This window comes from Eublepharis macularius, chromosome 9 (genome assembly GCF_028583425.1).
Source record: "Eublepharis macularius isolate TG4126 chromosome 9, MPM_Emac_v1.0, whole genome shotgun sequence".
Lineage (NCBI taxonomy): Eukaryota > Metazoa > Chordata > Lepidosauria > Squamata > Eublepharidae > Eublepharis > Eublepharis macularius.
Genome location: NC_072798.1, coordinates 85,617,343 through 85,632,390, shown reverse-complemented (window position 1 = coordinate 85,632,390; position 15,048 = coordinate 85,617,343). Strand labels below are relative to the sequence as shown.

Below are 15,048 nucleotides of genomic sequence, written 5' to 3'. Positions count from 1 at the left end.
CGTCTTTTCCGGACTAGAAATGGGACGTCTTTCAATATCTTAATTTTGTTGCCCAAGAAGTCCAAATCCGCATTGTATGAATTATATAGGATAGTGTCCCGGATCCTCTTAGATGAAAAATCGATGATGATCTCGCGCGGCAACTGACGCTTCATTGCATACTTTGAAGTAGCCCGACGGGCTTCCAAAATGGCGCTTTTAACTTCTTCTTTAGTTGCCCTCGCGGGTGTCGCCAATAGTTCCGAGACAAGACCCCGTAAGTCCTCGTTTTCCTCCTCTTTCACATTCTGGAGGCGCAAAATTGTCTGTGTTCGTTCCACTTGTAGCCCGATCAACTGATTCTCCACCAGTTTAAGCTCTTTATTCGTAGCCTTCACGAGTGACGCACTTTCCCGAGCAGACTTCTCTGCCCCCCCCCCCCGCTGCTTCCTTGATGGTTTTCACTTCGCTCTCAATTAAGCCCACCCTTTGATCTGTTTCATTCAGCTTGTCAACAAAGGGTTTTATAGCTTCACCAACCGCCCTCCGTACAATTTCCTCCAGCGATTCTCCCTTTAAGGCAGCCGAAACTGACTTGCCAAGGGCAGGACTTTGTTTTTTTGTTGCCATTTGGGGGGGGGGGGCGCCAACCAAATTTTGAGACTCAGCAAAGGGGAAGAGTGAGCCTTCTTAGCTTCAGATCTCACCTCTCCTTCACGTACGCTTGTAATAACAGAAGGAATTCGCTTACTTGTAGGCTCTCGCCTAGTTCTGCTCTTTGCCGTTTCTCATGGCCCGGCAGCACTCGAGGCGCCGCGCACGTCCGCCGGCCTCCGTAGGGACAAACGGGCAATTAACCCCCCGCATTGATTCCAGGGGGCTCTTCCCGCAGCGTCCCGGACCCAGCCTCCCTCACTGGGAGTTTTGGGGGCTAATCTTCGCAGATCAGCCGCCCGGACAGGGTGCCCGGCCGCTTCCTCTCGAGCCAGCGAAGAGGAGCGTCCGACATGGCGGAGAAAACGAAACCGAATGGATTTCACCTGTATGTTGATGGCAGAAAGCTAGTTGCTAAACAGATCTGCAGAGACAGACCTCAGTCAAATGATAGGAAGAGAGTCTAGAAATGTAGATGGTTCAAAAAGGAAACAGCGCTAACTCCCCACATGTGGACGGCAATACCTGGACACTAAAATAAAGTTTTGCAATAGAAGCAGGTAAGAGGGCTAAATAATGAAGAGTACTTTTGAGGGATCCAACTTTTTATAGAATAAAAAAAGGTATGAAAAATTAGGCCCTTTCCCCCCTGTAGGAATCCAATCTCTCACATTTTTCTTACCTTAATAATAATTTTTTAAAAAACAAAAGCACTATCCTTATTTTGTCATTAGATGGCAACAATGCCTTACCTGAATCACAGCAAGAATTCGACACTGTGCTAGCCCTTGCAGTAAGCTGACAAGTAAGGCAATCCCAGTTGTGCCAAGAGTCTGGTTTGATCCAACCGCTATAACCGTTAGATCCGGCTGATAGCTGTATGCTACTGGAAGGACGAATCCGAGGAGAGCAGAGAAGAAAGTGCTTCTTTCAGCATCCTTCAAAAACAAATTCAAAGAGGAGTTGTATAAAGTTAATGCAAATAATCAATGTCGTCTTTTTTTCCGGAAACATTTTTTAAAATGGAAATATCCATTTCCTATCTATTTAATGAAATGGCTCTCTAGCTTTTTTGAGATGGGGCCCACTTTTGAATTTGCTGTACATTCTGGGACCCATGTGCAAACACTGACGTAAATATTTTTAAAGGTACAGCACTACTAAGCCCTACACTGTATTTTGTGTGTTTTTACACATTGGCAAAGGCCGATCCAAATTTGCCATTGAGCTTCTTTTCCCAGCTAATCCTCTTCCTCCTTCTTGGCCTTGCAACCCACCTGCAAGAGAGTCATGGCCCACTTCTAGGTCCAAAGCCACAGCTAGAGATCAACCACATTAATGAATACAAGTTTGGGTACTAAGCAAAATATTATCAGGAAGTAATGCCAAAAAATTTCCTCCAGTGTTTGCCTACTAAGAACACCCCTAAAGGACAAGCCATGTTCACGTTGTCATTTCCTATAGCAAATACATATTCTAAGAATTCATACATGCATATTTAAATACCTCTGTGCACATAATTTAGGAACACTGATTGTTCCAGGATTTCCAGACATGTGTACAGTTATATAATGATGGGGTATACACAAGTGTGTTTCATCCACTCTTTCAATCTCATGAATTTTGCTGAATGTTTAAACTCAGCTCTATGTTTGGGTTGATGCTTTCAATGAACTTTGCCTAGGGGAGAAAAAGGTCCACCAAAAATTAAGCTTACCTCTTTCCAGTTCAGAGAAATATTATACTTGGTGTTAGGTTGCTCAGATGGTTTATTACCAATATTGATCAAGAGGACTTTTCTGCAAATAAAAGTAGCATTGCAAAAAACAGAAAATGACAAATGCTTTAACCAGAACGGGTTTTTGCTGGTTGCCAACAAAAATACTGCATGCACAAGAGGAATAGCCAGTTGGAGTACTGTGGGCATTGTTTCAATTAAAAATGCTTACATGCTAAACAAATCCTAAAGAAATGACAATCAACAAACAGAATGGAAAAGTTACATTAGGGGAAGAGATGCAGAACAGTTGGGAGAAACTGCCAAAACAAAAGTGGACAGCCAAAGGTTGTTCCTTGCAAGCATGTTTTCTTAACATATCATACAGTGCCATCCTAAATACCATTACACCCTTGTAAGTCCACTGAAGTCAATGGGTTTAGAATGATATAAGTCTGCTTAGGATAGCACTGACTGAAAGCAGTTGTTTAGGCAACAGATAAACAGATCCACAACACGATCCTATGCAAATTTCTTCAGAAATAAGTCCTGCTGATTTTGCTTACTCCCAAGTAAGCATGCACAGGATTACAACCCTAATAATGGGTCTCCCCTTTCCATAACATCCTTCTATAACTGCCCCAACATAGGTCTAGATTAAATGGTTTGTAGATTGCAAATTTAAAGCACGTTGGGGACGGGACAGGACACAAAAATGCTTACCCATCATCTGAATCAATTTTCATATCCATGTCACCAGCAAATATGCACAGGATTCTATGGAGCAAATACTCCAGGGTTATAAACTGATATATACGCACATTAGAACGTATCACTTCCTTTTAAAGTGTGCAGTATTTAAAATGAATAGCATGTCATGCGGTTAGAAATGAGTGCACACACACACAATCTGCCTATGAATTTTGACTAAAAACAGTGGCATGGCAGTGGCCTAACCAAATAAATATAGCTGGGTAACACTAATATCCCAGACAGAAATAAGGACCACCACCTCCCCATCCAAATAGCAGGGATAACAATTCAGAATAAGTTGTCACGGTCAATTCCATTTTGCCTTTACACACCAGGGACGGTTATCTGAAGATGCACTTTTAAGCAGCCCTTGCGCCTACAAAACCACACACCAAATCTCAGGATGGCAGCCACTGGCACAATGTGTCTCAAATCCATGGCCACCCAGTATTGTTATGCTGTGCATCATGTACTTGAGAAATGCTAACCGTTACAGTTATTTGCGTCAAAGTAATACACTGCAGGCCTCTTCAAGCTTTATACAGGAGCAAGTTTATTTTTCTCCATCTCTGATCTCATCTCCCTGGCCCCCCAACTCAGGGTACAGTTGCAAATACACATTTGTCACTATGCATGCACAAATCCTTTTCAGGCCCAAAGTATGGATCATACTGAAATGTTTTCAGTACGCAACTAGAAACCATAGCCTACAAAGTAAATACTATCATGACAAGACCAGCACTTTCAAATCTCACAAGACTGATCCCAAACCCATAAACAACAGCAAACACCACTGTGTAGTATTATGGTGAGTATTTCATAATACACTGAAACAGTAGGTTGCTTTTTCATTATCACCGCCCAACATATAACAGCATAAAAGCAACACTATTACTCACTTTTGGAGCCTCAAGTCGTGGCAATGTTTTAGAGCAAGAGCAGAAGAAAGAGAAGCCTCTGGGGATACTACAAGCCCACTGGTCACCTAAAAATCAAAATTAAAGCAAGATTAACTGCCAGGCTTTATTCCCTTGAACAAATCAAGCCGGAATTCTCCTTAGAAGCTAAAATGACAAGACTAAAGCTATCGTACTTTGGTCACATTACGAGAAGACAAGATTCTCTGGAAAAGTCAATAATGTTAGGAAAAGTGGAAGGCAGCAGGAAAAGAGGAAGACCTAAAACAAGGTGGCTTGACTCAATAAAAGAAGCCACGTCCTCCAGTTTGCAGGATCTGAGTAGGTCCGTTAGAGATAGAACGTTTTGGAGGTCTTTCATAGGGTCGCCATAGGTCAGAAACGACTTGATGGCACTTAACACACACACACACACACACACACACGCACGCACACGGTTTGGGTCATTAGACTGGGAGATTCAGGTTCAACTACTCATGGAATCTCACTGGGTAACTTCAGGCCCATCACATACTCTCGGCCTAACCTATTTCAAAGAATTGTTGTGATATGGCCAAAAGTCACAGAAGCTGGGACACAAATGTAAATTTCACATCCTTATGAACAGATCATGAAAATAACTTTGAACCATGGGAAAAGCCAATGAAAAATAAAAAGATAACCCTCACTGGCCTTCAGCTTAATGTGTAGAAATGAAGGCATTGATATGACATGGGCAAGAAGGGGTGCTCGATACAGGGAGAAATCAGGCTATACTGGCCTGGAAGGATCAGAGGGAGACTTGGGGTGCCCTTAATAATGTCTCTAGAGAAAGAGTCACCTCCCATCTTGAAACAATGGCTCTCTATCAACTGGAACTGTAAACAACTGCATAACTACAGAAAATAAGAGAAAGGTGCAATAATTGCTAAAAGTCTATCACTGAAGAAGGATCACAAAACATAGGATATGCTGTTTATTACCTTCTTTTTGACTATTTTTTCAAGGATAGCCAACATGTTCACCAGTGCATTTAAGACGTTTTCTTCTTTCACAAGATCAGCTGCAAACCCACTGTCAAATATGTTTTTAAAAACAGTTTATAACTTTGAAAGGTCAGAACAGCTACGCATGCTGATCAACACACAAAGCTTCGTTTATAAGTATCACTGTTGTCCATTTCACAAAATGAAGAAAGAAGTAATTCAGACAAGTTCAGAGGGGTCGACACAGATCTACAGGTCATATCCACTTCCTCTGCTTCAACATTAATCGGCTGAGACGTTTATGGCAACATCAGAGAAGTGTAGGTTTACTTCATAATAGCCCATACCTCCTACCAAAAAAGTCCACCCATATTGAGAAGGCAAAGGAAGTGCAAACAAGTCAAATGAGCAGGAATGAAAAATTTGAGACCATCAATAGAGACGTTCCTTTTAGAAGTCCCACCAATGTCTTGAAATGCTCAAAACCTAGTTGGAGTATCGTGTTGTTTACAATGTACATTTCTAATGATGATGAGTATTGTTATTTGTAACTAATTAGTTCCAAACTGCCTGTAATTTCATTGGTATGCTATTTTATTGTTAATAAAAGTATAAAAAAAAAAGAAGTCCCGCCAAGAGGTTTAGAGTTGAACTATACTTGCCTTTCATTTAACCCACCTATTCACCTGTTTGGCAGAGTAAGTTTGATTATTCTGGATGTCCTCTCCCTTCAGGATTGCCTGGTTCACCTATTTTAGTTTTTTCAGCACCAGGATAAAATATTTTTTTAACCAGGCTTTTGACTTAGGGGCTTTTTTTTCTGGGGGCAGGGGGTATGATTTCTTTCTAGCCTGAGGATTGCTTTACATTTTTAAAGGCTGCTCAATGGTTGTTTTGTGCTGTTTTTATGCCCCTGGCTTGATTTTAATATTGATCATTTACACTGATCTTGTCTTGTTTTCATTTGTGAGCAGGTCTCTGGAAAAATGGCATATACATTCTCCAAGTAAATAAATAACCGCTTTTGAATAGACTGATGTAGTTTGGACCTTACTGTCCTTTTTTTTTTAAAGACCAATTTAAAATAGGATTTTCTACAAAAACCCAGTGGTATGAAGTAATCTGGGAATTATATGCAAGGAAAAGACAGCATACCTTATTAAAATTCCCAATAATATAGCCTATTTGATTTAGTTTTATTTATAACCTGAACTTCCAATGATAAAATTTATAGGTATTCACAAGTTTCAGAATATGGTCGAAAGGTACATGCAACAACTCTGCAGACGCTAAAAAAAAGTCTGGGGCTGGTCACTGATTGAATGGGAGACCTCTAAGTATACTGGAAATCCATGATGGAAGAAAAGTGGATATAAATAATCAACCAAGACCATCACATAAAACCTTCTTGAAGATATATTGACATTTATACTTAGACACAGGGCCCTGACCTGAATAGTCCAGGTGAGCCTGATCTCATCAGATCTCAGAAGCTAAGCAGGGTCGGCTTTAGTTAGTAATTGGATAGGAGACCTCCAACAAAGACCAGGCAGGCAATGGCAAACTACCTCTGTTAGTCTTTTGCCATGAAAACCCCACCAGGGGTCACCATAAGTCAACTATAACTTGAGGGCACTCTCCACCATCACCATACTTAGACACAACAGGGCTAACTTTGTGTGGAAATGCTCTGGCTGATGATGTGAGAAAGTATAGCTTGACAGCAGCCATTTTCTATTAATGAGAAATTGTGCTGTCTAAGCCACTTGACTGAGGAGAGCAGACGGGAAAAAATTCTTGCTGACTAGAATGTGAAAGTTATTCTCGCTGAACGTGGCCAAAGGAATGTGAACTATGTGTGCCTTCATTGCAACAATGTTTAGATAATCTGCCTGCCAAATTCCCTCACATGGTTCTCTGAATTAGCTTCTTACTGTTGTTCTCAGCGTACACTTAAATGAACTGAATGTTCCAAAATTCTTTGCCTGAAGTCTTCTCTGACAGGTGTGAAACTATAATTTGTTTCAACTTAACCTTGGTGTTTCCCTGTTACTTTTATGAACACAACCAAAGGTGTTTTTTTTAAAAAAAGACTTGAATAAACATTATAAACTGGAGATTCAAATTGCTGCTACCACCAGCTAGAGATTAAACCATTTTAGCTCCCACCAATTCCAATGACAGTTAAGTGTGTATTTCAGAGGGACACTGGAATCTGTGTTACGTAAAAGTGTCTCCTTCATGCCCTGCCCACTTTTCAAAAGGCAAAAGCATGGCTAACCGGACTACGGCTTTCAGCTCTTCAGTGTCCACATTCTTCTCATTCTGAACAGATGGTGGTAGCGAGTCTCCATTCCCCTCAGCAACCACTGTTCGAACAGGAGGTTCCAGAGACAGGATTTCTTTCATATGCTGTTCCAAAAACTCATCCGTTTTAGCGGCTTCATCCCTGTTGGTCTTTCCAGACTCCTGCTGATTCACAAGTGTCGTGCCGGTCTGAACAGCCTCTCCTTGCCCTAGCTGGCAGGATTTGGTGCTGAGATCTTTCAAGGGAGTCAGGTCTGAGAACAACACCACAAGACACAACATGTTGAACAACTGAAGGCTTGGATCCTACGGCACTGTTCTGTCAGCACAGCAGTGGCTCCTCTGATGGAACAGTTTTTCCAGACGCAGAGGAAGAGAGGGAGATTTTTGCCATCTCCTCATTCCTTCTGCAGACTCTCAATTTGCTCTCCACACTGTTCCTTCAGATCCACTGACCCACAGCGGCACAAATTCAGGGGAGATGGGGGGCAGAAGGCTGCAACGAGAGACAGCAAGTTGCCTTTGTCTTCCCCAGTACTTCCCTGGGTGCCCTCTGAGTGTTTCAGAAAGTGGGCAGAGCCAATGTAAGGCAGCGCTTGTTATTGGCTGCCTTTATCCAATGAAACCCATTTTCCACTAGAGGATCAGGAGGACTTGCGGTTCCATTCCCCCCAGGCTTTCCTTTTTCCCAGGAGGTGTGAGGAGGGAAGTAGTCCATTCGGCTTCACCTCCTGTGGCAGCCATTTTGAGTCTGGCTCTGCCTCATGTTGCAGCCAATCTGGGGTGGAGCTCTTTACTCCCTCTCAAAATTCCAGCAGGAGTTGGGAACTCCTGGTCTTGCAAAACTCGGCTCACACTAGTAATTATATTGACTACTGTATTCAAATGTGTGTCCTGTATAATCTCCATTGTTTAAAAACTAAGCTGGCAATACAGCTCCTACTATATTGAGTTTTGACCTAAACAAACCTTGCCTAATGGAAGACAGTCTTGTTTGGGCAAGGCACATGTGGAAAGGGGGGAGGTGATCTATATTTTCGTAGTTTCCCCCCACCATCACCAAAAGTCCCCAGGAATGGTTTTTCCAGAGACAAATACTGCCACAGAGGAAAGGGGGAGCAGGAAAATTATAACAACAACATCATTCGATTTATATACCACCTTTCAGAACAACTTAATGCCTACTCAGAGCGGTTTACAAAGTATGTCATTATTATCCCCACAACACAACACCCTGTGAGGTGGGTAGGGCTGAGAGAGCTAGAAGCTGTAACTGACCCAAGGTCACCCAGCTGGCTTCAAGCAGAGGAGTGGGGAATCAAACCTGGCTCTCCAGATTAGAGTCCTGCCGTTCTTAACCACTACACCAAACTGGCTCTCAATTCAATCTCTAATGCAGGAAGAGCCACTTTAGTTGGAGGAAGGCTCCCTGGAGAATGGTTGGTTTCTGCCACTCCCTCCAATGATGTACAAAAAAGAGAGAGAAATCCACCATTACCTTCATATAACAAACATTTCCAGTACAACTTATGTGCAGCTCTAACGTTGTGCATGGACTCTAGTGCACTGGAAAAGAAAGTACAGGACAAGTTGTTTGTATTTAAAATGCATTTTGTTAATATCTACTTGATCTCTATGTTGTTTAGAAAAAAATAAGAGAATAAAGATATGCTAAGAAGTTTGACACAAATTGGTTGTATGCACATACACGCATTCGTGTACATAAACACACACACATAGATACCTTAAGCATGGTACCATTTCTCCAGACAAAGAGGGTAAAGGATCTCCAAGCAACGTTTTTATAGTCATGCAAACAGATTCGGAGAGTGATCTCAAATGATAGCCACCCTGTGTGAACAAACATTTATTTGTTTAGACCCCGAGCACAAGGCCACATTCCAAACACAATAAATTCAAGTGTGGTGGATGTTGCAGTAGCTGAAGCCTTGGGTATTATCTAACAAACAAGCAATATTCACGAAGCTTCCAAGACATGACTAACAAGCATGACAATTCATGGGCAAGTATGGGCTGTATAGAAAGAATCACCATCCTCAAGGGAAGGTGTGTTATTATTATCCTCATGACAATCACCCTGTAAGGTGGGTGGGGTTGAGAGAGTTCTGAGAGAGCTGTGACTGACCCGAGGTCACCCAGCTGACTTCAAACCCAATTTTCCAGATTAGAGTCCTGCCACTCTTAACCACTACACCGAACTGGCTCGACGTGTCCTACAGTGAAGGTGAAGCCCATTTACTTGCCCGTAAAACTAAAAGCAAATCCCTATTAAGTGAGCCAGCTGCATCTACACAGCCCTATTCCCTCATAGGCATGTCATTCCTCCGAGTTCCATTACTAACAATCAGGGCTTTTTTTCTGGGAAAAGAGGTGGTGGAACTCAGTGGGTTGCCCTCGGAGAAAATGGTCACATGGCCGGTCTGATCTCCAGACAGAGGGGAGTCGAGACTGCCCTCTGTGCCGCGCAATCTCAACTCCCCTCTGTCTGGAGATCAGGCGGCGGGGCCACCGGCCATGTGACCATTTTCAAGAGGTTCTGGAACTCCGTTCCCCACGTTCCCCCTGAAAAAAAGCCCTGCTAACAATGCCATGAAAGTCTGATGCGACGCATGAAGCTGCCTTATGCTGAATTAGACCATTGGTCCATTGAAGTCAGTAGTTTACTCAGACGGGTAGTGGCTCTCCAGCATCTCAGGTGGAGATTTTTCCCATCACCTACCCTCCCGATCCTGTTAGCTGGAGATGCCAGGGCTTGAACCTGGGACCTTCTGCATGCCAAGCAGATGCTCTGCCACTAAGCCACAGTGTAGGAATTGGCATAGTTGGCATAACAATGTTCAAGTGCAAACATCTCACTTACTGACTGCGCAGAAAACACTGAAGTGAAGGTGTATGTTGAGAGGAGCATTATATTGAAAGAATGTACCTCTAAAACCACACACAGTTTTCCTTTCGCTAAATGCATTAGGAAATGAGTAAGGTGGGCGAAACATTCTGGCGTGGCACTCATCTGACCCTAGAAAATGGGAAACAAAGAAACCGATGATTCGTCATCATATCCATTCAATAGTAAAATTAACATCTTACATACATAATAGTCCAATTCTAGAATTTCAAGAAAAACGGAAAGGTTTTTTTTATCATGGAGCTGAAAATTAAGGATAACTAAGAACAACTATCAGTAAAATGGATTCGTTATCAAATTTGTAATTAAAATATTGAAAACAAATGTATTTTATTATAAGTATTGTATCTTAGAGAAAGTGTCTTGAAAAATTTGATGGAGATGGTGGAGAGAAATACTTTGTTTTATATATCTTGTTATATATAACAATAACAACAACATTCGATTTATATACTGCTCTTCAGGACAACTTAACACTGACTCAGAACAAAGTATGTTATTATTATCCCCACTACAGCCACTGAGGTGGGTGGAGTTGAGAGAGCTCCAAGAAGCTGTGACTGACCCAAGGTCACCCAGCTGGCTTCAAGTGGAGGAGTGGGGAATCAAACCCGATTCTCCAGATTAGAGTCCCATCGCTCTTAACCACTATACCAAACTGGCTCTCTATAGAGTAACATTCGATTTATATACCGCCCTTCAGGATAACTTAACACCCACTCAGAGCAGTTTACAAAGTTTGTCATTATTATCCCCACTACAGCCACTCTGTGATGTGGGTGGGGTTGAGAGAGCTCCGAGAGAGCTGTGACTGACCCAAGGTCACCCAGCTGGCTTCAAGTGGAGGAGTGGGGAATCAAACCCGATTCTCCAGATTAGAGTCCCGCGCTCTTAACCACGACACCAAACTGGCTCTCTCTGATTTACAAAACTATGTTATACAATCTTTTTTTCTTTCTGTATCTCATTCTTACTAGTATTTTGTTTTTCAAAATAAAAATAAATTATAAAAAAATAGATTCATCATATCAACAAGCCTGCTCTGTGGAACACATAAAACCATCTTATACTGAGCCGGACCATCGGTCTATCACGGTCAGCATTGTTTGCTCTCGCAGCTGCTCTCCAGGGGATCAGGTAAGTTTGTTTCCATCAGCCTGATTTTTTTAATTGGAGGTGCCAGGGATTGAATCTGGGACCTCTTGCATTCAGAGTAGATGATCTATCACTGAATAAAACAAAAGTCCAGCGACATCTTAAAGACCAAAAATGTTTATTTCAATATGAGCTTTTGTGCCATCATAGTTTTCTTCTTCAGATATCTGAAGAGAAAATCATTTTAGGAAATCTTATGAGGAAAATTACAGAGCGGGGGGCGGGGGGGGAGAGTTCCGGCAGAGAGAAGATGAGCGTGAATCCCATTATAAATCTTTCAAGTACGATTATGTGTGTAAGGGACTGCAATGGAGTTACACATAATGGATAATGAGAGAGGTTAGAGGAAGTATAAATAGATAAAGTAACAAAGCAGGATAAATACAACTGATTATGAAGAAGTGTTGTTACCAGAACTGCTCTTTATTATAATGGGGAATTAGCTGTAGCAGTCTGTAACTATTAATATTAAGCGAGGATCATAACCTATGTTTACGGAGGTCCCGATCCCAGACACTCTAGTGAAAAAGAGGCAGACAAGGAGTAAGGTCCAAACACGTGTATTGAGTGTAGCGTAAGCCTAGCTTGCACAATCATACAAAGAACATACAAGGTCTAAGAAACATAGAGTATGAAATACAGAGACGTTCGCATTAGCTGGTTCCCAACGATGATAGGGGGAATACTCACAATCCTGGAGCGAAGCAGAGACACGGCAGCGAGGGTGGCCCAATGCCAGCACTGGAACCACAGACGGACAGCAAGGAGGTCTGGATAGGGAATGGCCGAGGCACCGAGTGGTCTGGGAGACCAGCTTAAATACCCCAAAACGTACCCTGGGGCTGGTGCTGTACTTGGTGGTTCTCACAGATTAAAACAAAGGGTCTAATGGGCTACTGAATGGCTTAGATGGGCCACTTTAGTAATCAGATTGTGATAAGTGACACCTCAGGAAGAGGGGACAAAAGAGGGAGGGGGAAATCCAAGTGGGCTGAAAGGATGTTCCAGCGGACAGGGCTTGTCCTGATGTCATCAGCTTCTGGAATGCGGAGGTTTCTTTGAGATGCATTCTCTAAGTGCTTGGGATGGTCAGCACTTAGCTCTTCTCCGGGGCGGCTCCTAAGATATGCAGAGCAGGGCGAGGGGCTCTCGCTGCGGACGTGGTGTGCCCGCTTCACCGAAATGGCTTCTCAAAGCAGTCTTCTTCCCAGGGTCTCCTGGCTGCCTGAGAACATGGATGCCGGCTGGGCATAGCTGGGGCTGGATAGCAGGCTGCCCGGTAGCGAGGGCAAGCTCGGTGACCGGCTCGCGGGAGGCTCCAGGCGGGAACTGACCAGGGAGCGCCTAGCCAGGCTCGCTGGAGGTTTCCCCGGCAGGCGCCCGGCTGCTAGCAGCGGCTTGGGCCCATATGAGGCAGGCTTCCATGGAGGCAGGGGGAACAACACTTTAAAACACAGTCCAAAGCAGGGAACAGGCACGGTCCGTGGCAGATGGCAATGCAGGCACGGGGCACACTTGTAACAGAGTCCAAACACACACTTGGAAGTCCAGATACAGGTCAGGGCAGGGCTGCCCAGAAAGAGAGTCCTTTGTGCAGTTATCCAAACATGGGGTCAGTAAACTACACAGTCTATTGCAGCAGGGTAATTGACACGCAGGCAGGAAGCTGACACGTGTATCGGAACACACATGTGCAAAGCAGTCTTTGTGCAGCAGTGAAACAGCAACGCAGGAAACTTTAGCACAGTTCATAGCAGGCTTCAAAGCAGGGGAGGGGGCCTATTTGGCAACAATTCCCCCCCTCGGAGACCCCGGGACGTCAGGCGCGCGGGTCTCCGAACTTGACTTCAAAGGCGAGGTGGTCGGCAATGTCCGGTGGTCGAGCTTCGAGCGAAGAAGGAGTGGGAAGGGAAGGGGGAGGAGGCGTCACTCAAAAATTTAGTTTGGAGAACCACCTAACCGAATAAGTGCAATTTAGATCAGCCAATGGGCTGCAGGTCTCTGGGTTCACACCAGGGGGTGTGCTAAGTGCAATTGTCAGAATAAATAGTAATAATTCATAACAATAGTAATTCATAGTAATAGGCAGCAATGATCAATTCATGCATATAAATAGCAATAATTCATAATTGTGTACATTGATTAATTCATGATTGAAGGTAATTCATACAGAATTCATGATGGGTTAAAAGCACTAAAAACCAGGGGCAATTCATATACATGGATTAATTCATGAGCATAGGATTTAAAAGCAAAGACAATTCATGGTTCAATTCATGAATGTAGGATTAAAAGCAATTCATACAGGGTAAAGTGGAATGTGCAAGCAAGGCATAATTCATTGAGGGTAGGCTAATTCATAAATGGTTAAAATCATAAATACATATATGTGATTAAAACAATAATTCAGGAAGTTAAAACCAATTCATAGAGATAGCAGCAATAAAAGCAAGTGCGGAGAAACAATTCATGAGGGTAAGCGGCGGAAGGGCTCATAGGGGGTCAGAAAAATAAACTCTGCAATTAAAAGGCTAACTCATGTAGCCAGATTAAAACCAAATTCATAAAGTTTAAAATCAGGAATAAAACAACCTTTAAAAGAGACCGTTCAGGAGGGGTCCCGGTTAAAACCAAATTAATAAAATAATAGATATGCTAGAATTACCTCGGCGAAGGGGGTCCGGTTAAAAAGGCAATTCCTAAGGTTAAAATCAAATTCATAGGGATAAAGTTAATAGGGGGTGATAAAAGGGTCCCAGTTCATGGGAAGATCATGGGCGCACTTGCGGTAAATAGAGGGAGGGACTAGTTCGGGGCTAAATTCATGGGAGTAAAATTCATAAGAAGCAATGGCAAGAAATTCATAAGACCATAGAGCAACAAAGATCACAGACGGCTCAGTCCGCAGTACAGCTGCTGGACTGGGTTGCATATGTACAAGAACAAGCAAGCTTAGTCCATGTGTTCCAAAACACACTTCCACCCCCCCTTGCTGTCTGCGACAATCCGCCCAGCAGGGTCGGTGAGCGGCGAGAAGGGCTTCAGGCACACAGTTCTAGTCCTCATGGAGGTGGCGCTGCTGGCGGTCGTTTGGAGACGGGCCGTGGGCCGGGAGGCAGAGTAATATGTCCCCCCCCTAGTCCACAAGAGGGCCTCGGAGCGGTGTCCGGCAGCAAAGCGTCCATGGGGCTGGTTCAGGATCCATACATATAATAAAATATAGTCATAGTTCATAACAACGCAAGCAAATAAACAAGGGTTAAAGGAGGGCGCCAAGAATAACCCTTAAGGCAGAAGAAGGTCGGGGTTATAGTGATCCAAGCGGTGAGACAGCTGGAGTTGCTGGAGCTGTCGGCGGCTCCAACAGCCCAAATAAAGCAGTGAGGCACATAGTAAAACTTGAAAAGCCAAAGTAACAATAATCGGGTGCAAAGCCAAATTGTAAATTCCAGTGGCGGTGGGGCTCCAGCCAAAGAGGGTTTCCCACCACGAGTGCTCACCGGTGGTCTTAATCCGCTGGACAAGATCCAAAATCTCCTTTCCGTTGTGGGACACAACCAAAGCAGTAGTGTCCCCGTCCCTCTGGATGCTCTGGAGGGTGCGGTGGAGCTGCGGGTGGGCCAGGAGCTCGTGGATTAGCTCCAGACCGATGCCAAGGGAGACAGGCTTCACATA

General features: G+C 43.6%; 1 protein-coding gene across 2 annotated transcripts in view; it reads right to left on the bottom strand.

Annotated features, from left to right (window-relative positions):
* Nucleotides 1–15,048, bottom strand: part of HDAC10 (histone deacetylase 10) — a 41,708-nt gene that overhangs the window by 2,234 nt on the left and 24,426 nt on the right. For both annotated transcript variants that reach the window (XM_054989188.1, XM_054989189.1), the window contains exons 11-19: nt 10,240–10,329; nt 9,037–9,143; nt 8,791–8,858; nt 7,267–7,546; nt 4,983–5,073; nt 4,003–4,088; nt 3,074–3,127; nt 2,351–2,432; nt 1,386–1,571 (exon numbers count right to left, since the gene is read on the bottom strand). In XM_054989188.1, coding sequence (XP_054845163.1) covers nt 1,386–1,571; nt 2,351–2,432; nt 3,074–3,127; nt 4,003–4,088; nt 4,983–5,073; nt 7,267–7,546; nt 8,791–8,858; nt 9,037–9,143; nt 10,240–10,329 — 1,044 coding nt within the window. The remainder of the gene's footprint in view (nt 1–1,385; nt 1,572–2,350; nt 2,433–3,073; nt 3,128–4,002; nt 4,089–4,982; nt 5,074–7,266; nt 7,547–8,790; nt 8,859–9,036; nt 9,144–10,239; nt 10,330–15,048) is intronic.